The sequence below is a fragment of the Micromys minutus genome (genome assembly GCF_963924665.1).
Source record: "Micromys minutus genome assembly, chromosome: 6".
Lineage (NCBI taxonomy): Eukaryota > Metazoa > Chordata > Mammalia > Rodentia > Muridae > Micromys > Micromys minutus.
In genome coordinates, this window is record NC_137975.1 from 51,233,590 (window position 1) to 51,259,681 (window position 26,092).

At 42.2% G+C, this 26,092-nt stretch overlaps 1 protein-coding gene across 3 annotated transcripts in view; it reads left to right on the top strand.

Annotated features, from left to right (window-relative positions):
* Positions 1–20,794: 20,794 nt before the first annotated feature.
* BEND7 (BEN domain containing 7) overlaps positions 20,795–26,092 on the top strand; it is a 79,877-nt gene continuing 74,579 nt past the window's right edge. For 2 of the 3 annotated variants that reach the window (XM_080918044.1, XM_080918045.1), the window contains exons 1-2: positions 20,795–21,213; positions 23,449–23,532. In XM_080918044.1, coding sequence (XP_080774170.1) covers positions 21,153–21,213; positions 23,449–23,532 — 145 coding nt within the window. In that variant the 5' untranslated portion in view covers positions 20,795–21,152. Of the gene's footprint in view, positions 21,214–23,448; positions 23,533–24,240; positions 24,303–26,092 lie in introns of those variants that run through there. The other variant, XM_080918046.1, reaches the window with a different exon arrangement.

Below are 26,092 nucleotides of genomic sequence, written 5' to 3' on the forward strand. Positions count from 1 at the left end.
ATAATTGTTACCTGTGGAAGCAATTAATTTATCCCACAAAAACCAGAAGCCAAATTTCCTAAGATTACTATTATGCCACTAAAATCACACCTCTGGCCTCAAACGTCTCTGTTAGTTAATAGTAAAAGCTTTCCCTTGCTACATACGAATGCTAATTAGTCTGTGAGTTATAACTCATTATCATACATCAAAGATGCAAGTAGGATGAGCCATATATCAGGAAGACATAGATTACTCTGTGTAGTCTAAATATAAAGGGTAGGGATATGAAGACATGATCACCGCCCCCATAGAGGAAAAACAGACATACAAAACATCCATCAGAAAATCTACCACCAACCCCCACCTGAAGCACTCAACCAGATGGTTCTCAAAACCCACCTAGAAGTGTCCAGGAGCCTCACAACCATTCATATCCTGGCTCCAGCTGATCAAAGAATGAGTCCTCTATCACAGATGAGCTCAGAGGTTCCTTTAGAGGACAGACTACATGGTTTTGGTACAAGGTAACAAAAGTGACCTCAGTACATAGTCATGGATCTTTCTCTTCACAGTAGAGGAGAACTGAGAAGTTTGTGGTTATGCTGGGTAGACAAGAGGTGATCTAGGACAAGTGTCCCAAAGTACCCGAAAGGTAATGAAGACAGGGAAGCTAGAGAGCTTCAAGGTTAGCTAAACAACAACAACAACAACCACTTGAATGACCACTTTCCATACCTATCATATGACTCTTGAAACTGAAGCTCTTGCGAGTATGAGAGGAGCGGCCAAACCCAGTGTCTGACCAAGCTGTAGCTCCCATGAGAACACACAGTTCATTTTCAAGGGGCTTTTTTCCCATGTAGTTCACATTGAATAAATATCCATTGATTTTGCCATGGAAATATGAATTTTATACTAAGGATTGAGTCTTTGCTAATGGTATATGACATGGAGACCATACCCTTATGGGTTCTTATCCAAAATCCCTGTGATTGTCTTCAGCCCACATATTCTTCTGAACTTTTCATATCCAATCAATTAGATTTCTTTCCTCTCCTACTTGAGACTACGAGTGGCTTTTAATGACCGGCTTGATGAATAGAAATAGAAGTGATAGTATTTGACCTCCAAGGCTAAGTTGGGAAAGGTCCTACAGGTTCTGCCTATTTTCTTTCAAGATGCTTGCCTTAGCAACCGGGTCATCATGTTGTGACGAATCTCAGACTCTATTAACGTCATGTGGAGATGTTCAAATCTACAGCCTTTGCTGAGGTCTCAACCATCACCTAGGATCTGACACATCAGAGAGTAATACCTCAGGTCATCCTCCCTTTGGCTTTGAGTACCCCATACGTTGGCCCAGTGGAGTAAAGAGAAGCTGATATGATCCAAGGATCTCTGAAATACAAATCAACAAGAAAAACATGTTTGGGTTTTGAAACCCCTACTACATTTGGGGGTAACTGTTACATAACCACAGTAACTAAAATACCATATTACCTTGCCTAGATGTGCAACTTCCAAATTGTAAAACCCAACAAAGGTTGCAGATATGATATGGGCACAATAATCTTGTGTTTTAAATACATGATTTTGGTAAAATAAGAGATCCTTTGTGGGTAAGAAGTAAGTCTTTCCATGCTGACATTCTCAGGGATAGCATCTAAGATTTGTTAGGTCCTAAAGACATGGCTGTTAATGTTTAGTGAGTAGAAAAACAAATATGGTTCTAAGCAAGTCATTATTTAGAAAGTTTTTAGAGGTAGTTGATCATATTTTTACTCAACAAAGTCTGCTACCTAGAAATAACTTGGGATGTCTTATTATAATTATTTTCAGTTTATGAGCTAGAAAACTCATCAATTTTTCTTTCTTGGTCTTATAAAAATGTATCATGATTACATGTATACCTATCAAACTATGCCCCAAATCATCCTTGACTGAGTCCAAAACTCAATATATCTTTAAGAATAAAGGTTTTTTTTCATTACTGAGGATCACCAAATTAATTTAACAGAAGGTAATTTCAAAATGAAAGATTCCTGTGCTTCTAAACAGTAAAGTCTTCAAAGCCCATGGAAAGTAACAACGCAGAAACTTTTTAGCATCCATCGTAATATCTCTGAACAAGGAAAATTCTTACCATATTTGGAGTCTATGTTCTTATTCTGTAGGACAAAAAAATGTACATTTATTTTTCTCATGGTGATACTTCATGCCACACATACATTTAACCATATGAAGAGAAAGAAAAGCGAAATCTATAATGTCATAAAGGCATGAGCAGATAACACCCAATTATTTCTTTAGTGTTCTTCTGGAAATAAGTATTTTCATCCTTCCCGGGGAACGTCATAATGACGAGATAAATGAGGCACTAGTTTTCTTGCTTTACTGGCAAACACTTGTTTGATCAGAGTTTTATAGGTCCTTACTGCCTTGCCCTCCTCTAGCCTCATTTCATGTCAACTCCATAAAGGTGAGTTGCATATAAAAGAATCTCAGTATAACTCAAGCTCAGGGGAAACATCAGGGTGGCAGCAAAGTCCTTACAACAAATATAAATACTAACACAACCAACAAATTCAAGGGGGCACAACTCTGACAGCCCACAGCAAAACTGTGTCACAGTTTTGTACAGATGTCACAGAGCCCAGTGGGAGCACTGCCTCCAGACCCATTCCTTCCTGCTCTCCATAAATGTCATCATCTACATCTCCTGCATGTGTGTGTGAGTGCTCACACACACACTCCACATTCTTCTTTCTACCTCAGTTCATACACAGAATTTATTCTTTTCTCATGGGTGTTATCTTGCCACCTCTCCTTGGTCAACTAGACTGGACCAAGACCCCATTTATCTATTTCCTTCTCTCGTTAACTGGGTTCTTTAACGGAATTCTCCCTCTCAAGGCAAGGAGGGAGAAGAAGCTATGAGTCACAAGCATTGTCATATCAACATCTTCCACTGTAATTATGTGTTTGCTCAAGTGGTAGTAGAATATAGGTAGCATCATTATACATGTATACTGTTGGAACATCGAATTATACAAGACCTGGCTATACATTCAGATGAATAGGTCAGGGGATACATTTATACTTAAATATGATTTCAGCTCTGTTGAGGTCTGAATAAATTTTAGTAATGGTTTAAATATATGAGTAGTCTGGCATAGAGCTACCCCACTCATGAGGCCACCCCAATTTTACCTGATATCTCAGCATAACATTTTTAGACCAAAGCAAAAGTTTAGAACCTTAGAAACTGCCAGGGTCTTGTCAGTCAGGCAGAGTCAAGCACCCTCTTATATTTGTCCATCTTACTCCACCTCTGCCGTGTTCGGAGGCAAAGGAGGATCGGGCAGATATTCTTTGCTCACCCATTGAGTTATCTGTCTAGTTTTAAAATATTAAGGCTGTCTGATGTTTTCCATCTGCGGTGACTAAGATGGACAGGAGAAATGGCACAGCGGTTTGGCAGAGCTAACCATGAGAGGTGGAGGAAGCTTGGGCAGAGCAAGCATGTTTTTAAAATTACATGCAACCAGAGTGCATTTATTGGGTTTTCCTCTTAGATATCTGGTAGTCCTAGTAAGACTGCACTGGCTGGTTTTTCGTCAATTTGACACAAGCTGGAGTTATCACAGAGAAAAGAACCTCAGTTGAGAAAATGCCTCCATGAGATCCAGCTGTAAGGAATTTTCTCAATTAGTGATCAAGGGGGAGGACTCAGCCCATTGTGGGTGGTGCCATCCCTGGGCTGGTAGACCTGGATTCTATAAGAAAGCAGGCTGAGCAAGCCAAGGGAAGCAAGCCAGTAAGTAATATCCCTCCATGGCCTCTGCTTCAGCTCCTGCTTCCTGAGAACCTATTTGAGTTCAAGTCCTGATTTCCTTTGGTGATGAACAGCAATGTGGAAGTGTGAGCTGAATAAATCCTTTCCTCCCCAACTTGCTTCTTTGTCTTGATGTTTGTGCAGGAACAGACACCCTGACTAAGATATCAACCAAGGCTAGTATCTTGAGAATGGAAATTCTTAAGTATACGCTGCATCTAGAAACACACACAGACACACACACACACACACACACACACACACACACACAAGGGGGAGGGGGAGGGAGGGAGAGGGAGACAGAGACAAGACAGAAGCAGAGAAAGCACACAAATATACATGTAAAACATCAAGATATATATATATTTTTAATCTGTGAAAATAGTAGGGTCGGACAGAGACAGTCTAGAGCATGAAGATGCTTAAGTAGCTGAAAACATTGTATTTGTACAGTACAAATAGAAACTACATCAACCTGTCTTTTAAAAGAGTACTTGAGGTTAAAACCATATAAAATGTACTTGTCAGCAGATAGATACAAATAAGCTCAATCCCGAAGCAAAGTACTTATGGAAAATCAGAGGAAATTCTACACTGCCAAACTGAGAAAACAAGTAGATTAAAATTACAATCAAATGTTCACGAGCCAGGAAAACAAAGAGCGTTAGGGTAGGTAGGGCTCCAGAAGGGAGAGGGATGCTCTTCTTTTAAGTTGAACAACGCTAGTAGAGGTTGACTAAAAGAGTGGGCAGCAGAAGAGACTCAGGAGGTGAGTCCACACTCCCTCTCCACTGACTATCCTGGGAGAGACCGCCTGGAACTCTCAGGGCACAGGTATCAGTATTCCCTGGGAATGGACTGTTCAGGACCAAACCCAGAGCCAGCCCACTGCCATCGGAACTCACAGCCTACCCAAAGAGCCGAACACCCAGGAGAAATCTCCCTCCAGAGACCATGGGCCCACAGACCAACTGGAGAGACAAGCTCCAGTCAGAGACAACAAGATAGCCTAACATCACTTATAACAAGATGACAAGAGGCAAGCACAAGTCTCTAAGAAATGGAAACCAAGACAACCTGGCAACATCAGAAACCAGTTCTTTTCACCACAGCAAATAGTGGATATCCCAACTCATCAAAAACAACATGAGTTAGACTTAAAAATCATACTTCATGATGATGATGGAGAAACACATAAATAACATACTTAAAGAAGTACTGGAAATCCAGGAGAACACACACAATCAAGTTTAGGTCCTTAAAGAGGAAACACAAAAATCACTTAAAGAGCTACAGGAAAGCACAACCAAACAGGTGAAAAAATTGAAAAAAGAAATAGAAAGAATGAGGAAAACACAAAAGGAGACAACCCTAAAGTTGGAAAACCTAGGAAAGACACTGGGACTCATAGACACAAGCATCACCAACAGAATACAAGAGATGAAAGACAGAATCTCAGGGGCAGAAGATATCATGAAAAACATAGACACAACAGTCAGAAGAAATGTAAAAATCAAAAAGCTTCTAACCCAAAACATCCAGGAAATCCATGATACAATGAAAAAACCAAACCTAAGGAAAATAGATATAGAAGAGAACAAAGACTCCCAAATAAAAGGTCCAGTAAATATCTTCAACAAAATTATAGAAGAAAACTTCTCTAACCTAAAAAAGGAGATGACCACAAACATACAAGAATGCCAAATAGACTGGACCAGAAAAGAACTTCTTTCTAACACATAATACTCAAAACAACAAATGTTCAAAACAAAGAAAGAATACTCAACAAAACTGGAAAATCTAGAGGAAATGGACAATTTTCTAGACAGATACCAGGTGCCAAAGTTAAATAAGGATCAGATAAACTATCTAAATAGTCCCATAACCACCAAAGAAATAGAAGCAGTCATCAACAACCTCCCAACCAAAAAGAAAAAAAAAAATCCCAGGAACAGATGGGTTTGGTGCAGAATTCTATCAGAACTTCATAGAAGACCTAATACCAATTCTCTCCAAACTATTCCACAAAATAGAAACAGAGGGAACACTACCCAACTCCTTCTTTGAAGCCACAATTATGCTCATTTCTAAACCACACAAAGACCCTACAAAGAAAGAGAACTTTAGACCAATTTCCATCATGAATATTGATGCAAATATACTCAATAAAATTCTTGTAAACCGAATCCAAGAACACATCAAAATGATCATTCACCATGATCAAGTAGGCTTCATCCCAGGGATGCAAGGATGGTTTAATATAGGGAAATCCATCAATGTAATCCACTATATAAACAAACTCAAAGAAAAAACCCCACATGATTACTCTTTAGATGCTGAGAAAGCATTTGACAAAATTCAATACCCCTTCATCTTAAAAGTCTTGGAAAGAACAGGAATCCACATCTCATATTTAAATATAGTAAAAGCAATATACAGCAAACCAGTATCCAACATCAAACTAAATGGTGAGAAACTTGAAGCAATCCCATTAAAATCAGGGATTAAACAAGGCTGCTCACTCTTTCCCTACCTATTCAATATAGTACTAGAAGTACTAACCAGAGCAATCAGACAGCAAAATGAGGTCAAAAGGATACAAATTGGAAAGGATGAAGTAAAAATACCACTATTTGCAGATATCATAATATACTTAAGTGACCCCAAAAATTCCATCAGAGAACTTTTACAGCTGATAAACAACTTCAGCAAAGTGACTAAATATAAAATTATCCCCAACCAATCAGTAGCCTTCATCTACTCATTAGAAAATCAACACCCTTCGCAATAGTCACAAAGAATATAAAATACCTTGGGGTTACCCTAACCAAGCAAGTGAAGGATCTGTATGACAAGAACTTCAAGTCTCTGAAGAAGAAAACTGAAGAAGACCTCAGAAGGTAGAAAGATCTTTCATGCTCATGGATTGGAAGGATCAACATAGTAAAAATGCTTATCTTGCCTAAGGCAATCTACAGATTCAATGCAATTCCTATTAAAATTCCAACTCAATTCTTCACAGAGTTAGAAAGAACAATTTGCAAATTCATTTGGAATAATAAAAAACCTTCTGGGGGAATCATCATCTATGACTTCAAGCTGTATTATTGATCAACTGTGATAAAAATTGCATGGTATTGGTACAGAGACAGGCAGGTAGATCAATGGAATAGAATCAAAGACCCAGAAATGAACCCACACACCCATGGTCACTTGATTCTTGATAAAGGAGCTGAAATCATTCAATGAAAAGTGGACAGCCTTTTCAATAAATGGTGTTGGTTCAACTGGCAGTCAGCATGCAGAAGAATATAAATTGATCCTTTTTTATCTCCTTGTACAAAGCTCAAGTCCAAGTGGATCAAAGACCTAAACATAAAACCAGGTATACTGAAACTATTAGAAGAGAAAGCGGGGGAAGATCTTAGAACACATAGGCATAGGGAAAAATTTCCTGAACAGAACACCAGTGACTTATCCTCTAAGATCAAGAATCAACAAATGGGACCTCATGAAATTGCAAAGCTTCTGTAAGGTTAAGGACACTGTTAAGAGGACAAAATGGCAACCAACAGATTGGGAAAAGATTTTTACCAATCCTACATCTGATAGAGGGCTAGTATTTAATATATACAAAAAAACTCAAGAAGTTAGACTCTAGAGAATCAAATAATCTTATTAAAAATGGGGTACAGAGATAAACAAAGAATTCTCAATTGAGGACTATTGAATGGCTGAGAAGCACCTAAAGAAATGCTCAATATCCCTAGTCATCAGGGAAATGCAAATCAAAACATCTCTAAGATTCCACCTCATACCAGTCATAATGACTAAGATCAAAAACTCAGGTGACAGCAGATCTTGGAGAGGATGTGGAGAAAGGGGAACACTTCTCCACTGCTGGTGGGATTGTAAACTGGTACAACCACTCTGGAAATCAGTCTCCAGATTCCTCAGAAAATCAGACATAGTACTACCTGAAGACCCAGATATACCACTCCTGGGCATATATCCAAAAGAAGCTCCAACATCTAACAAGGACATATATTCTACCATGTTCATAGCAGCCTTATTTATAATAGCCAGAAGCTAGAAAGAACCCAGATGTCATTCAACAGAGGACTGGATACAGGAATTGTGGTACATTTACACAATGGAGTCCTACTCAGCTATTAAAAACAATGACTTCATGAACTTCCTAGGCAAATGAATGAAACTTGAAGGTATCATCCTGAGTGAGGTCACCCAGTCACAAAAGAACACTCATGGTATATACTCACTGATAAGTGGGAACTAGCGCAAAAAGCTTAGAATACCCTAGAAACAATTCACAGCACTTATGAAACTCAAAGAGAAGAAAGACCAGAAGGTGGATACCTCAGTCCTTCTTAGAAGGGAGAACAAAACACTAATGGGAGGCAATAAAGGGACAAATAGAGGAATAGGGATTGAAGAAAAGATCATCCAGAGACTGCCTCACTTGGGGATCCATCCCATATGCAGCCACTAAACCCACATACTATTGCTGATGCCAAGTAGTGCTTACTGGCAGGAACCTCATATGGTTGCCTCCTCAGAGGCTCTGCCAGAGTCATACTGATACAGAGGAGGATGCTTCCAGCTAAACCATCAGACTAAGCACGGGGACCCCAATGAAGGAGCTAGAGAAAGGACTGAAGGAGCTGACAGGGTCTGCAACCCCATGGGAAGAAGAAAATGATCAACTAACCAAACCCTCCACAGCTCCCAGGGTCTAAAACACCAATCAACATGTTCACACAGAGAGACCCATGGTTCCAGGTGTATATGCAGCAGAGGATAGCATTCTCTGGCGTCAATGAGAGGAGAGGCCTTTGGTGCAGTGAAGGCTCATTCTCCCAGTGTAGGGGAAGGCCAAGGTGCTGAGGTGGAGAGGGTGGTTTGGAGAGGAAGCACCTTCATGGAGGCAATGGGAGAGAGAATGGGATGAGGGGATGGGACTGGGGAAAGGGGATAACATCTGAAATGTACATACAGAGAATATCCAATAAAAAAAAAAAGAAGAGAGGCTAGAGCATAAGTAAGGCCTAATTGCTCTTGAGTTCCAATTCTCTATCTGTATGGTTTTCATAAAAAAAGAAAAAGGCTTTTCATAACTATCCTCTGCAAAGATGACCACTATGACAGAGTCACTTCTGGTGCCTTAGTCATCATTTAAACGTCAATATAAAACACGTTTCTATTTCACTTGCTCTAAAATTATAAATAGAAATTAAACAAGTAAGATTACGAGAGCAGTATAACCATGAACATGAATGCTTCAGCACATCGAATTGTGAAATCAGGAAATCACCCAAGTTCATACTGCAGTTCCTATTACTGTTGCTTCCTTGTTTTTTAAAAACTAAATTAACTGCACAAGATTTAGATCTCGCGAAAGTGTTCCCGAGCAGATTCGACTGTGAACGGCTCTGTAGGTGGAAAGTCTCTGGTCCCTGCAGCCATGATGGTAAAAGACATTTCCGGTTATGAGACCAGTAGCTCTGTACTGTCAGCTACTGCACCAGCGTAGACTGATCGTTAAGTGTATTCTGTGCCTCCAGGAGACTTTTCTAGAACTTTGGTCCATTTCTAATAGACTTTCTCTGGGTGTTCTAAAGCCCTTCCTGTGGTCAGGCACACCTTGAATATCTGATAGTTTTCCGGAAACTCTGACCTGTTTGTCAGGTTCGAATCTCACCTCATTTCTCTTAGCTGGATGTATGGGGGAAGCTATGGAAGGGTGAATCAGTGGTAAGATCTGTGTGGGCAGAGGCAGAGCTTCCCTAAGGACAGAGCAGGGAGAGGGAGAGGCTCGGAAGATAAGGAAGGCAATGGAAAAAACATGTTCCCGTGGGTCTCGAACAAAGGCTCAAGTGGGAGCAGATGAGGTCGTCCTGCTTTACCACTGCTCTGAAGAACTCCCAAAATGCTTCACGGCTCCCTTTCAAAGGAATGCTCTTTGCTTACATAAAAGGCAGAATAAATCAAATCCACAAAGCATAAGAGAGGAAATTAGCCCGCACTTACGTGATCTCTTCTCCTTGGCAACTCTCTCTGCTACTCTTTGTGCACCCTCAATCCCTGACCTGCATGAACCCCACTCCCGTCTGGTTTCAGAAGTGACAGCCTGTGACAAACACAGCAGGAACACCAGGCCTCCCAATGCTACGCTGTGCCACCGAGATACACCCCCAACCTTCTCCTCAGGTTAGCTTGCTCAGGATCCTACTGCCTGAGGGCAGCTCTCCTTCCATCTCAGTCCTAGCACTTGGGACCCAGAACAAACCACTTTGCACACAGAGTAAGGGACTGAGTCAGCAAATTACACTGTACAAGTTGCTAGCATCTAAACAATACCAACAAGGCCTGTATTGCTAGTCTCAAAAACAATAACATGGAGACCACCATGTTCTCAAACAGACACAATTAGAATGAGACCAGCACAAAAAGGTGGAGAAGCATAAACTCTAGCGTCCTCGGTTAGCAGTGTGGTGCCCTTCGCCAGCATTAAACTCACCAGTAAGAGGTGAGTGAGAGCCCAGTCAGCCCATCTCCTCATTGAGGGAAAGAACAAAGTGAAATCCTATTGACAAAAATGACTCCGTTTCTAGAGGACTGTTCACTTGCTCTTCGTGTGAAACCTTTGTTGACATCATTAACAAAGGGCTGAAAATGGAAGACATGAGACATGAAAGGCTATTTGTCTAGTTCAGTTTTTAGACCACCTGTACAACTACACATTCCCAATAATTTTTTTTCCTAGATGAAGTGGAAACTTCTAAAAATGTCTTTGTTAAGTCAGTTATGCCAAATGATGTTTTGCTGAGGCACACAGGTGAAAGGATGTTTTGCTGGAGCAGACACAAGATAGAATGTTTTCCTGAAGCAGACATAGGTGCAAGGATGTTTTGATATAGCAAACACATGAAAGGACGCTTGATGATAGGATATAACTACGACCCCACAGACAATAGGAGATGAGCACTGAGCATTGGTTTGGTTTGTTCCACCTCGCTATTCCTTGCTAATGATATATTGGTTCGCCTTACATAGCACTGTTGCACTCCACTAGTGGTGATACCAGAGAAACTCATTGAAGAACTCCTTCTGAGGTTCTGAACTGCTTGTGAGGTTCCTGTGGCAGCTTGTGGTTCCTTCAGGATGGAACTACAGCTGTTTCATGCCTGGTGTCTGCCTGCCAAAAGGACTGGACTGTACTTGCTGGTTCGTGCACGGTGTCAGCCTGCCTAGAGGACTGGTCTGCAGCTACTGAATCATCTTTGGTGTTTGCTACAGGACTGAACTGCAGGCAAAGGAGATGGAGCTTGCTCCCAAGGAGCTATAGATGAACAGGTCCACTTCTCTCACGTCTCTCTTCCACTACCTCTGCTGGGCGGTGAGCTGGAGGAAAGGTCGAATCCTTATTAAAAGTACATTGAAACAAATGTATGCCTATACCTAGAACTTTTTCTAATCCATTTCCACTAGGTTCTAGCATTGTGGTCTTTGGAGGAGGAGTTTATTACAGTTGGTCACTTCTCATGTACTTAACAGTCTTTCAGAAACTTTGATTCCAATTTGCTTCATTGAAAATTTGCCTCATTATGCTGCCAGACCCTCTTCCCCAGACCATCTCATAGATGGTTTTCATATTCCCTTTTGGGAGTAGTTTAACCACACTTCTCACACACAGTAACTGGAGGAGAAAGTATCTGGTATAAATTACAGAAAACTGCGTGCGATGTGTGAAGATGTTCTGTGGTGAATAAATTAAAGCAATGATTTCATGTAACACTTTTTATATTTGTGGTTCTTGTAGTTTTCGGGCCTAGTCCTGACGTCTCTGGAATGGGGAAATTAAATGGAAGAGATTAGTCTCAGACTGTATTCCACAGGCTGGAGATCAGCCAGCCATGCGTAGGAATATTTCAAAGTGGAAGCAAGTTTAACATGAAGGCCTTGCTAAGATTTAGGAGATGCTGGTATTCCGACAGGTGAAAAGAACTGATTTTAGCACCTCATCAGATACAATCAGCACTGGTCTAGTAGTTAAGGGAGAATAAAGGTAGCAACCGGGAAAGGACGTTAGCACCCTGAATATATGTGCAAATAGAATCACTAAATCAGAAGGGACTGAGGAACCCAAAATATACTTATAATATGAAGGGAAACTCAAATTTAATGAAAATGTCTATGTTCAAAAGGAACACTTTCTGATCTCTATGACTGATGAATAAACATGAAACTGCCTCCAGTGTAACACACACACACCACATACACATAGCACACATACACACACACACATACACAATCACATATACACATACACACACACACATACATAGAGAGAGAGGCCTGTTTGTTTGAGACAAGGTCTCTGGAGACCAGGCTAGTTCGGAATTTACAGTTATCCTCTTGCCTCAATCCCATCTGTGTTGGGATTAATTAGTGAGACTTAGAGTCAAGCTTTAAGTGCCGCCGATTTCATTTTTCAAAAATACTTTTATTTTTTTCTCCTCAGTACTTATCACTGAACCTACATTTCCCCCTTGATTTGCTTATTTATCTACTATCTCCTTCAGCCTAAGGTCTAAAATATAAGCTCTCCAAGGATGGAAAGTTTGTAAAATTTTTTTATTTACTTTTGCATACCCGGGCTTTAGAACATTGTCCCACCCAAAGTAGGTGTTGCTAGTCAGTCTTATGTCAGCTAGACACAGGTAAACCTGTGCCAATCATCATCATCATCGTTACCGATGACATAGGAGGACCCAGCCCACTGTAGGCAGTACCACCTTGAGCCAATGGTTCAGGATGCTGTAAGAAAGCAGGCTGACCAAGCCATGAATAATCTCTTGTGCACTGTGTAAAAGCAGCACCTGTCAATAAAGATCTGATGGCCAATAAGCTGTGGCAGGACTAGAGGGTGGGACATCTGAAGAGGGAGGGAGGGAGAGAGAGAGAGAGAGATAGAGAGAGGGAGAGAGAGAGAGAGAATGAGAGGAAGAAGGAGGAGGAGGGGGAGAGAGGGAGAGATGGAGGGAGGGAGGGAGGGAGAGAGAGAGAATGACAGGAAGGAGGAGGAGGGGGAGAGAGGGAGAGATGGAGGGAGGGAGGGAGAGAGAGATAGAGAGAGGGAGAGAGAGAGAATAAGAGGAAGAAGGAGGAGGAGGGGGAGAGAGGGAGAGATGGAGGGAGGGAGGGAGGGAGAGAGAGAGAGAGAATGACAGGAAGAAGGAGGAGGAGGGGGAGAGAGAGAGATGGAGGGAGGGGGTGAAGGAGGGTTGGGGATAATTCTGGGAAATACTCAGGCTCGAGATTCTCCACTGAGATGCTGGGGAAGTCAGACATAGGAAACTGAGGAGAGGGAACCAGCCACACTGCAGACATTGAATGGTCTAATTGGGTAATAAAGCTTAAGAACTACTTGGAGAGTAAGCCTAAGCTAAGGCCAAAACCATTTATAAATAAATGAGCCTCTGTGTCATTGTTTAAGAACCAGGGTAAACATTGACATGCCCAAAAGGTCGCACAAGAGGAACAGTCAGTCAGCAGCGTGCCCCAATGGCTTCGGCATCAGTTCGAGCCTCCAGACACCCGCCTTGAGTTCCTGCCCTAACGTCCCTTCAGGATGAACTAGAAGATACAAACCCTTTCCTTCCCGCGTTGCTTTGGTCATGGTGTTATATTACAGCGACAGGATCTATGACTAAAACGGTAGCAAATTGATACATATTTTTTAAAGCACAAATTCACTTATTTGATACTCATTCCCCTATACGAAATCAAAGTGACAGATATAATACACATTTACTGCCAAAATAGCTAGAGAATAAAAACGTGCAATCTGTTACTACAGGAAGAAGTTCCTTAAACTCACAAGGGTAGGCTTTGAGGTGGTATGAATTCTAAAAATATAAACTGGGAAGTACATAAGTAGGACTGTCTTCTTAAAGGTACTAGAGATGAGTTCCACGAGCACAGGAGTCATGCTTAATCATTTCTCCGTTTATATAAACGCATAACATCAGCTAGGGTAAGGTACTAAGAGCCAAATGGAAGAGCAGAGACAAGCCAGCCAGTAGACCAACCTGCTACATCTATTCACACCAGTTCTGTATGGGAGGTACAATTGTTGTCCCCAGATTTCAGGTTATGAAGTTATGGAAGAAGAGCATGCATTTCTACCAGCGCTCAGATGATGGTCTTCCAAGTTCTTAACCCACTCTTTGCTCCTGTGGTCCTGGAGCTGCCGAACGCTTAGCCGCCAACAGAGGGCAGTAGAGATGCCCGCAAGGCCTTCGCTTCAGGAAGACCCTTACACAGGCACTCACCCTATGCTATATACCTCCTGGGAGTCCCGCGGCCATCTTGGAAGGTTTCAAATACAAGGTCAGAACCTCAAACTTGGGAGTCCGGCATCATTTCTTCTCCTCCCTTCCTTTATTGTCTCCTTTTCTTTAGCCAAAAAAGTATTTTGTTTTGCCTTTTTTTTTTTTTTATCTGCTTTTGGCATCACTTAGATAGCACTTTATTTACCCAGTTTTATTTTTAAATCTTTTCAGACAAGGTCTCACTAATAAGCCAGGGCTGCCTTTGAACTGAGGGTCTCTGAGCTCTACCTCCCAGCCACCATGCCTGGGTTTTTTGTTGTCCTTTTGTTTTGTTTTCATCCCATGTAGTATGGCAATTTACATTCTTTTTATATATATACATATATATATATATACATATTTGCAGTATACATACTTTATACTAATTTTCCTTAGATGGAGTATTGTTAGGGGATTAGATCATAATAAATAAATAATAAATCAGAGTTTCAAATCCAGGTAGAAAATACTCTTCAGACGACTATGCGTGTCACCTGGCCTCTAGCATGTGAAATAACATTTATATTCACCCCAGTCTGAACACCTCGAATGTTGTAAGACTGAGAACTGTAATTAAAGGGGTCAACAAATTACTTCATCTCATCTCCTTATATATGCTATACACAAACACTATCCAATCTTCAATTTTTATTTTTCTAATTACTTTCACGTGCTGATTTCATCTCAAAGAAGTCTATAGCATTGGCGTGGTATAAATAATCGTTTTCACAGCAAAATCAGGGCCACGGGCAGCAGAACATCCGACAAGTCTTGTACGCAGGTCATGTAGGTCCTGTTGAGAACTCTGGGGATGCCATCTTTCCTTTCGTTCCAGAGATGGAGTGCAGATCGCAGACAGATCTTCCCACACAATCTAACCAGTGATACTGTAAACGAAAGGTCATTGAGCTATCACCTAAATGTGGTCCTTAAAAAAAAAACAGTATTTGTCCTTTATTTAAAAAAAAAAATAAAAGTATTTGCAGAACACAAACTGGACCTGGTGGGTTTCTTAAAAGGGAGAGTAACACGAAGGATGCAGGTTGGAGGAGAGGTGGGTGGATCCAGGTGGGGGAGGGGTGGGTGGGTCCAGGAGGTGTTGGGGTAAATATGATCAAAATTAATTGTATGCATGTACAAAATCCTCAATTAGTAAAACAAGACAACTGTATTTTAGAAGTTTGACAGACGGGAAACTCACAAAAGCACCACGCTGAAGACCGAGGCAGAGTTCATACTGCCGGAATGCAAGAAAAGCTAGCAGCGTCTAAAACCTGGAAATTTCTCTGGAAACTTTTAGTGGCGTTCACTAGAAACCTTGATTTCAGGCTAGTGGCACTGAGTTTAGATTGTTAGCCTCTAGAAATGTGTAAGAAGAGAACAGTTTTGAGATGTCAAGTTACAGAGATACGCTATAAGAGCTGAAGGAAACCAATATACGGAGAAATTTAAGTTTAAATGTACAGTTTTTTTTTTTTTGGTAGAAGATAATATCTTAATATGCCATAAGACTTAAAAACTCAATTTTATTAAAGGTAAGGCCATTCAGAATAAGAATATAAGATACATATGTAGTGAGGCCAATTGTAATATAAACATTCTATAAGGTTCCTATCCAGAGTCTAGAAAATCCCTAGGTGCTTGCATGACCAGTAAGCGTATGGAAATGTGTTCAGCACCACTTGCTTATTATCGGGGGATGTAAATGAACATCCCAACAAGACAATATACCACAAGCTCCGCATAACTAAAAGAGTTCCAACAGTACTGAAGTGTTGACAAAGATACAGAACAGCTCTCATACATTGTTAACGAAAATACAAACTGAAAAAAAAAAACCATTTAGAAAAACTGTAATTTACTAAATCTAAAACCATGCATATATTATAGTTCATCAGCTCTACTCATGTATATGCTAAGGTATGTTTTTATGCACCGGAAGATGGGACAAAAATGAGCAACAGCCATCATCGGTAGAATTTCTTTCCTAAGTGCTATAGTCCTTTAACACAACAATGTACAGCAACACAAAGAAATGAGCTGCTGATCCCAGTCAGGAGAGGAGGAAATCTCTGGGACATGGTAAGTAGAAGCGGCAATATGCAAAACAGTATATAATACATGATTCTACCAACATTTAATCCATCAATAGGCACATCCAATGACTGCTCTTCCAGAGGTCCTGAGTTCAAATCCCAGCAACCACATGGTGGCTCACAACTATCTGTAATGGGATCTGATGTCCTCTTCTGTCTGAAGACAGCTGCAGTGTACTTATATATGATAAATAAATAAATAAATCTGAAAAAGAGAGAGAGAAAGAGAGCTGTTAAAAAAAGAAAAGAAGATTCCATGTTTTCAATAGTGTGATAGGTGAATGAACATTTGTACTAGGAAAATAAAATGAGTGTCCACATAAGATTTATGTTCTTTACTATATTTAATTTAGATCTAAAGAAAAAACAGAAAACTTTAAAGAAATGGGACAATGGCAGACTAGCAATCACTTAAACAATGAGCATATGAAAACAAACATTAATATGCACTAAACTTGGAAACTGATCAAGAGAATTACATCCTATATAAGTACATTGAGTTCCTAAAGGAACATAAACATAAGGTCACACTTTTAAATAAAATTCCAAGAAATCCCATTTCACGGATATAATCTCTCCTTTTAAAGAAAGACTTATTTATTTATTTATTTATTTATTGTATATGAGTACACTGTTGCTGTCATCAGACACACCAGAAGAGGGCATCAGATCCCATTACAGATGGTTGTGAGCCACCATGTGGTTTCTGGGATTTGAACTCAGGACCTCTGGAAGAGCAGTCAATGCTCTTAACTGATGAGCCATCTCTCCAGCTCTGATATAACCTCTTATAAATACTTTCTCCACTATTTTAAATTACTATGTCTAAAAGTAAATTAGAATATGATCCTATATGAGGCCCAAGGATAAACTAAAAGACAAGGTCACTGTTGAGTTATCTATACTGTCTATGAGCCTTAGGACCAGCCATAACACTGAAAGCTAAGTATAATACTAAGGATGCCCAGAAACTATTTAGGGACTGGCTACACTTTCAGTTCCAGAGAATCCAAAGGTATTAACATCTGAAGATTGGTGATGCTCTTTTACTTCTTTCTTTCTGATTGAGGGCTAATGGAACTGTTGAAAGGTAGATAACATGAGGTGGTCACAATTATATACACAGCTAGTTCAAATCTTTAAGTTTCTCTAATCATAAGCTGTCTAGCATCGAAGCCACAGATTACCTGAGCTATTAAACACCTGAAATGTAGGTAGTTTGAATGGATTTGTTCTCCAACTGTAAAATAAACCTCATATACCAGCTTCAAAACTTTGTACAGAAGGAATATAAAACATCTCAAGAACATTCTGATACATGTCCAAATGATAATAGTTTAATGGGTTCGGTTAAATAAAATGTATTAATGAAATGAATTTGATTACTCTTTAATGTTAATACAAAAATTCAAATTATACATATGGTTCATGTTATATTTCTTTTGGGAAAAGGGGCTCTAAATAAAAATGGGAATTTTCATAATACTATTTATTTTTTTCTTACAACAGAGAATTTTAAGATTTATGTTACAGTTATTTAATGTTTTCTGGCCAAATTACCTGTCTTTGTCAAAGATTAAAACCTATGCTGAATCTTTATAATCAACCTGGTTTGGGAATGGTCATATAATAAGATGTCTGGCCTGCATGATGTCATGGAATACTTGCCCAGTCTTACCCCAAGCTCCAGAACATGTAAACCTGTGGTTCTGAAGTTTCTGGGAACGTGTAAGCAGTGAGCAGAGCTAGATCTGAAGAGTTCGCCAGGACACTTCAACCCAAACACTATATCCAAACAAACCAACACCGCTGACCCTCAAAATCTCTATGTGGAAGTCCCAACCTCTAATAAGACTGGATACGGAGATGGGGTCTTTAACTGATGATAATTAAGGTTAAAAGAAGTCAATAGGGCAGGTTCTTGTTCACAAAATTTGCAGCCTTATAAGAGGAATTGGAGGTCAGGGTGCTAGGGAACCAGCTTAGCAAGTAAGAGCCCTTGTTGTTCTTGCAGAGGATCCAAGTTTGATTCGCAGCCCCCACATGGAGGCTCACAGCCACCTGTATGTCCAGTTCTGCGTGATCTAATGCCCTCTACAGACCTCTGTGGGCACCAGACACACATGACGTTCATACTCACATTTGGACAAAACACACAAACATAAATTAATAAAATAACAAATCTAAAACATTCGTAAATAAAGGAGAGATCAATGGAGAACATGCAGCAGAAACGCAGCAATTTACAAGCAAGGAAAAGAGCCCTCCCCAGAAATGGACTGTATCAGACCTTGATCTTGGACTCCTTGCCGGGGTATGAAAGTAAAATATGTCAGGCCATCTGTGGTATTTTGTTAAGTTAACCTACACAGGCTATTACAGATATATACCAGTCGAGACAATCCCAGCTTGATATTACTTAACACTAACTGTAGATCTATATTTGTTAGATAAAGCCATGGTGGTGTGTACCAAGTAGAAAGTAAATAAAACTTATTGATTTTCCCTAAAATGCAATAGGACGGGCTGTTTCATATCCTCTCTACACCAACTCACTCATGAAACATCTTTGGAGAGTTTGGTCACAAGGGCAAAGAAATAGATTTTTAGATAGTCCCTTAAAATATCCCCTTAACTATAAAAAGAACATTCCCTTCTGCAGGTGCATTCCTACTTGAACTTAAAGTGATAACAACTTATTAATATCTTTCCTAGGAATTTGCAACTTGGGATGATACCTTCAATGATTTCATCATAGTTTAAGCATGATAAAATCTTACCTTATGCCCCAAGAAATGAATGCTCTGTATTATTCAACCAACATAGTACTCAGCCTGTGACCATTAGGATCACACTACACACACACACACACACACACACACACACACACTCGGTCCTGGGGTATAGAATGTTTTCTTGTTTTAGAAACATTCCAGACATCTTCGGGTTTTAAAAATTCTGGTTTTAAAAGGAGGTGGGGGAAGACCCAAGTGGGATTACTGCACAACGCATTGTCATACTGAATCCTTCATTGCCTCTTATAACTCTGAAGAGATCTAAGAAATTCACCAAGTGCACATTTAATTTCTTCCACACACCTTCCTGGGGAAGGGACTCCAGCCTCTGACGTCATCTCAAAGGAAGTAGAGAAAAGGAAAAATGAGAAGAATCCTCTCTTAAAGAATTTGCTTTATTGAGCAGAACGCAAGCTCTTAGTCTCATTGAGACCAACTTCCCATCCGCTTTCCCTTCATTTGCTCCATGTCTAAGGTCTATCTGCTGTCTCCAGTTAGCTTGATGCTCACTGGCTCTTTGGTTTTATTTCCAAGTAGGTTTGCACTGGTTGCTTCTAACATTCCCCTTTCCTTGGTAGTTACCCTGCTCTTAATGTCCCGGTTATATCAGAGTGGCTTCTGAATGGCTGTTCCATTTGACTATAACTCACCTCATCCATTCATCAGGAGAGCCCACCTCCAACCCTTCCCTGCTTTCCTCTCTATTCTCTGGAGCAACCTGACCTTACCAAGGTGCTGGAGCAGCAGCCCAGCCCTTCTTCCCCTTTGTACTTTAGTCTAGAAACCATAGATTTGAAGGAGGTACTTTTAAGCGTGTCAGATCATGTTCCTACACTACCATTCCCAGGTGATGTTAAAAAAAATCTTTTCTATTCCCGCTTAAAACATGGTAAGAAATGGGACCTACAGTAAGTGCACATTTGGCTCCCCAGAGAAAAATATAACATAAAACTCCCAATGGCCATTTGTGGACGTTGATTGTTTTGGTATTTCTGTGTCAAGTGGAGGAGTCTATGCACCTGCTATGACCACTGCTTCCCTAAGAGCCTGCACCCCCTTGCGTTCCTCACCTCTTACACCCCTGTTCCCAAAACACCATTCGAAGCACCCCCTCTGCATATAACTTCCCCCCTACAGCCCCCAGGATAGGGGTACAGAACTGAAGTTCGCTCCATCCCAAAGTCTTCTCAGCAGTACATTTTCAGATTTCTCCCCGCTTGCTCGCAGAGCGCGGATGGGTAAGTTTTTCACCCCCTGCTAAAAGTTGCCTAAAATCTGCGCCTGGCCCTGCCACCGCCCGGCTCAGACTGAGCGAGGGTTGGCCGCCAGGGAGCTGCGCGATCCCTGGCTTATTTCTAAAGGCAGGCTCGCCTCCCGGAGCGGCGGAGGGAGGCCCCGCAGAGCTCGGCGACCCCCCGGGGGACAGCCCCCCCCCCCGGGCCCGGGCCGCCACGGACGCTGAGCCGCGGCCTCCGGGCCACGCCGGCTCGCCCCGCGGCCGAGTCCAGCAGTGGCGGCGGCCCCCAGGGGATGGCGGCGTCCCGGCTCCGCCAGCAGGTGGCCCCGGGGTCCCGGCGGCGCCGCCCCCTCCGCCTGCGCGGCCCCTCCTCCCGCGGGGGCGGTCAGCGCCCCGGCCGCCGCTCCGCACCCGCCGCCGCCGCCCTCCCTCGGCTCGCCGCGTCCCCCGGGCCGCGTCCGCAGGCTGAGCCCAGGCGGGCCGCGGCGAGCACCCCGCGGCTCCGCGCCCCCGCCCGGCCCGACTCCCAGCGGAAAGTTGGGCTGCGGCGGGCTGCGTTCGGGCAAGAGCGAGGCGGCATGAGGGGGCACCGAGGGGTCGCCTAAGACACCGGGAAGGCGGCGCCGCGCGCGGGGACAACTTCGCCCGGGGCGCGCAGCCCCCGGCCAGCCTCGCGGTGGTTCCTCCCGTCCCTCGGCCTCCCCCCCCGCCGATCGCGACGCGGACCTTGGTCCCTGCGGCTCCGCGGCGGTGACACGAGCCCGCCTCAGCCGCCGCCTCCGTCTCCTGCCGCGCCGCCACCTTGCCCGCACCATGGAGTTCTCGGAGAGGAAAAGAAGCAGGAAATCCCAGAGCTTCAAACTGGTGAGCCGAGGTAAGCCGCCGGCCCGGGGACAGCGGCGGGAAGCCGGCGCCGCGCTCCGCGCACTCGGCCCCGCGCGCCCGGGCCGCCCGCGGGCTCCACGCCGGGGGCGCGCCCGCCCCGACCCCCCTCGTCCCCGCCCGAACCCCGGGCCCCCTGGGGCCGCACACGCCCCGCCGCGGGGAAAGTTGTGCCTGAGAGGGACCCACCGGGTGTTATTGAAGGTAAACAAGTCGGAGGGCACGTCAGGAAATTAGCAAACAATGACACCGGGGAGCCGAGCCCGCTCGGGGGTGCCGCCGCCGCGGCTGCGGCTGGGCTGGGGTGGCTGAGGGTTTGCCTGGCCGGCAGGCCGAGAATGGACTACGATTTGTTTTTGTTTTCGTTTTTATCCCCCCAAATATAAAAAAGGAGGGGAGGAAAAAGATGATCATTGTTCTTTTTAAGAAGAATCAGCTCATTAGGGAATCGAAGCTCAAGGCAGAAATTGTTGACATGCAGCATCTTTTCCAGTTGAGTGATTTGGGTGGAAAGGTAGTTTTAAGACTAGCTGAAATAACAGCCAGACAAGCGGCATCACAAGAGAGAGAAAAATCCAGCTAGGTCCTGCCGACTAACAGGTGCACAACACACTCTTTATAGGCGTTTCTTTTGACCAGGGAGGAGAAAGTTGTATAGCGTCTCCTTTGGGTTCTGCTTCTAGTTCGACTCCATCTTCCTGATTTGAGTCTTAAAAAATAGACAACTCTAGGTAAGGAACACACCTGTCAAAATGTATCACCTTAATAAATGAGAAGGGTGATACCTTTCCACCCCACCCCACAGTGGTAATGGTACAAGTCCTAATATGAGCCCACCCTCTTCAAACATCTTTGAGTCAACTTGGGTCAAAGCCAAATCACAGAAGCTGTCCACTTTGCTTGGGTGATTTTTTATCAGCATTATCTTCCGAGGAGAGAACCACATGATTGTTCCAAGGGCCCCAGCAAAAGTCACGTGTAAACAGGTGACGATTGGAGGGAGATCGCAAGGGATGGAGTTTTCCCGAACTCAGCCAAACTGAAATGAGGATTTTATAAAGCTCACTTTTGGCTAGCCTGGAAATGGTTTAATTATAGACATTTTTGAGAATCCGCTCATCTGTGTTTCCCCTAATTTAGTTTTTGCACTGTTTAATGATAGAGGCCTGAAAGACTGCAGTGTATGTATTCAAAATATTTGGCGACTCCTTGGTATCCACTTCTCCATCAAGAGTGTTGACTCAAGGTTTGTACTTAAGAAGTGTCTCCATGTGTGATGGCCCTGTTGATACAACAGGCTCCATTCTGGAACAGAGGCTGCTTCCGCATTTATGACCCCAGGGAACTCACTGCTCTACCCTAAAAGAGAGGGGAGTTTTGTCACATTGTCCTGTGACAGCTAAGGCAAACAACAAACGAACAAGGCCACCTAAACCTTGGATAGTTGTTAAAAGGCACCTCTATCTTCACACCGGGGTGATACTGCTTTGTAAAGAGCTACATTCCCAAAGTGCTGCGGCTTCCACGGGAGATTGTAAGATGTTGTATTTGAAATTTTCCTTTTTTTTTTTTTTTTTTTTTCTTTTCCTTTTTTAATCACACAGAGTGATTCTGCTGTGCAGGTGCTTTTTAAAAAAAAATTTTTTTTTTTGATGATAAACTAATGCATGTTCAGTAAGGGCAGTAGTCAAATGCAAAAGACTCGATTATGTGAAACATGAAAGTCATGCTTCTTTTCAAAGTATACATTTAAAAATTAACACATCAATATCTTTTTTAAAAAATATGTGCTTGCTTTTAAGATGAGCTTTTTCTGGGTAAACTGAGTAAAGAGGCCATTCTGAAACATACTGTTGACATGCTCACAAACATGAGTTGTGGAAGTAAATTTGGGAAACTCCTTTGGCATGTGATTTGGCAAGATTTTTTTTCCCCCCACAAATATACTGTGTCAAAGAACAGAAACCAGACTAATTGGTATCTGAGGGCAAAATTTACTATGGATACTGTAGCCAAGGATACCTGTTTTGTAAAGGCAAAGTAATATTTCAAGTTCCTGTGCTTTTCAGTGAGCAAAGTTTTGGTGATTACTATTGACTACAATTCCTGGAAGAGTTCTTGAAAATATTCCTGTAAATTATACATATGAGGATGGGAATCCTTAATTGCTTGTTCCTATTTGTTGAAGTCATTAAAACTCTAATTTTCGGTTATTTTCTCGTGCCAGATTATCACCATGAGGTGTATAAAATCCCAGGATTCAGCAATGATGTTAATGGGGAGACCAAAGAGACACAACCCATTTTCTTAGGTAGGTTCTTATGTCAATTAATTTCTCAGCAAAACAGCTTGGCATGGCCATTTGCAATTCCAGGGGCAGGGTGGTGGGGCGGGTTGGGGGGGGAGATTGGGGGAGAACGGGAAATGTCTGCCATTGCTTAATGCATGGCATTCTTTTCGAGACCTTTTATTTTACAGATTGCCAATAGATCCCTTATTAACATTGCTAAAAGTTGTAATTTCAGACATAAATGTTTATTAGTGTCTACACACAGTGCTAATTATCACTCAGTCACACAGCCAGATGCTGACTGCGCAGTTTCGTCACTCGGCGCTCACCCCATTTACATAGCGTATTCGCTGGCATGCTTCACTGGCAGTAGTTTGTGTAATTGGGGTATTACATCTTTGACATCTGGATAACAGAAATTCAATTTCCAGGAAGCTGCGATTTGTTTGGTTTTGCTTCTGCCTTGGGTGGGATAGAGGATGGATGTGCTGTCTTATTATAATGTCCTTTCACCTCTGTGGCCTGGTTGCTAATCCTGCCATGACACAATTAAATTAAATCTATAGTCCAAACATTGTAAGGAGAACAAAAGTGTGAGTGTCTGCCTCGACACCTCTTGACAGTGCCTCTTACTACTCAAGAGCTTTGCATTTCCTGGCTGTGTCTTTCTCGCCAACATTTGTGGTCAAAGAGAAAAGATGACTTTTTTCCTGTCACTACCCTTCCTGACTTACCTACCTTGGGGACAGAGGCAGCATCCTCTAAACCTTCTGACAAGTGCCCACAGATATGTAAGTAGCCCAGAGTACCCTGTTTGCCTGTGTATGTATAACTCAGGCGTGAGATGTGCACAAGAAGCATCCTAGGCGGACAGTTTGTTACCTGCAGCCTTTGAGCCAAAAATCAAACTGCCCAGGATGCTTCCTCTGAAAGTGCATAAAAGGCAAAGTGCAAGGTATATGGTGACATTCAGCTTCAACTTTGCCCATCCTGGACTCTCTACAACCTCAGGTAGTAGGGTGAGGGCCAGGTACTGCAGACACAGGAAGGAGAGCTTGTGGGAAATCAGGGTAAGAGTGGTTAAGAGCAAGGGCCAGAACTAATCAGTAACTGCGGATTCCGCTTAGATCCAGCTTGGTAGTTTTGTTTCCTTAGGATTCAGATTAAAACATTGTAACGACTGTGTATTTTCCCATGATCTCTTTCTCTGTTTTGGTTTAAGGGGGAAAAAAGGGTGCAAAGCTTGCAAAGGGCCAGGCAAAAGTTAAATTTACAAAGGTGAAATAGAGAGACGTGAGCCATTCCTACCAGAATGATCATCATAGACACTCGGGTCTCTGCAGTAAGGCAGGGAATAGTCCTAAAATCAGCACCACTCCCAGCACCTACTGACTATTATGAACACTGAACACCAAAATCAAGTGAGATGCTCTGGCCAAGAAAGAGACCCATCTCAGATTAGACTCCCTTCCCTGATCTGACCTGGGTAAGATAAATTCTCTGAGTACCACTTGAAACCATCTGAGCAAATGAATTTGCCTTCTGGTAGAAAATTTACATTTCTCATGCAAGTAGAACAGCATGTCCTGGATTGAGTTCTTGTCCAGCAAAGGTCTCCTGGCAGCTCCTTCCTATTAGTTGCCTGGAAAATAGTAGCGATGTTAGTAATAAATTGTGAGGCTGAAAGAAAGATGAAGATCGGGATGATGATGCTACTCGGAATTGAGTAAATGCAGGCTCTTGGACAGGACTAATGTTCTTTCTTCCTCGTTTGAATTGAAGATACAGGAATATCATTAAGGAATACCATGGAGTCCATCTTAACAGTGGTTTGTAAAAAAGCCTTTGACAAACAGTTCAGAGGCTAAGGAAGTACCTGGGGAAGATCAGATCTGGTTCCCAAAGACCCTCTAGGCCAATTAAAGAAGAAGTGCAGATGATTTGGAACCATAATTTCATAGAACAGGAAATAGAGACGACATCTGAAATTAAGAATTTTGATAAGAGTTTGTGTTACTCTTCTTAAAACATAGACTCCTATCAGGTTTATTTTGATATAAATAGGTATTGTGTGTTCATTTCTAGGGTTTGGCACTAGAAGAGTTTGATACTTAAATGCCTGAGAGTTGTAGAAAGTGCTAGCACATAGCTTCCTTGAATTTTCATAGGATGTTCTGTATTCAGACATGTGTGTGCTTTGCGACCCTCGTTATCTAGAAGATTCAAGTACGTGTCTCGGGGGAATAGAGAGTACCCTAGAATTTGGCAGAACTTCCCACGTCACATCTATTTCTTTGGAATATTTTTAGGCTGCTAACTAATGTAATACATCCGGAGTGGTAAAGTAGCTCCCTAGAATGATGGCTTGTGTAAGTGCTTTGGGAGTTGCTGACATGTTTTTGATTTGATTAAGGGTTAGAAAAGGTAACTTTACCCTGTGGACTTTTGACTTTCTCAAGCCGGTTCCTTGGAGCTACAGTAGAGACCTGAGCACTGTTTGAAGAGATACAATCTGTTTCGTCAACTCAACAAGTGTTTCTGTGAGGAGACTGTGAGCTGAGCCCTTTTCTGGAATGTGCAT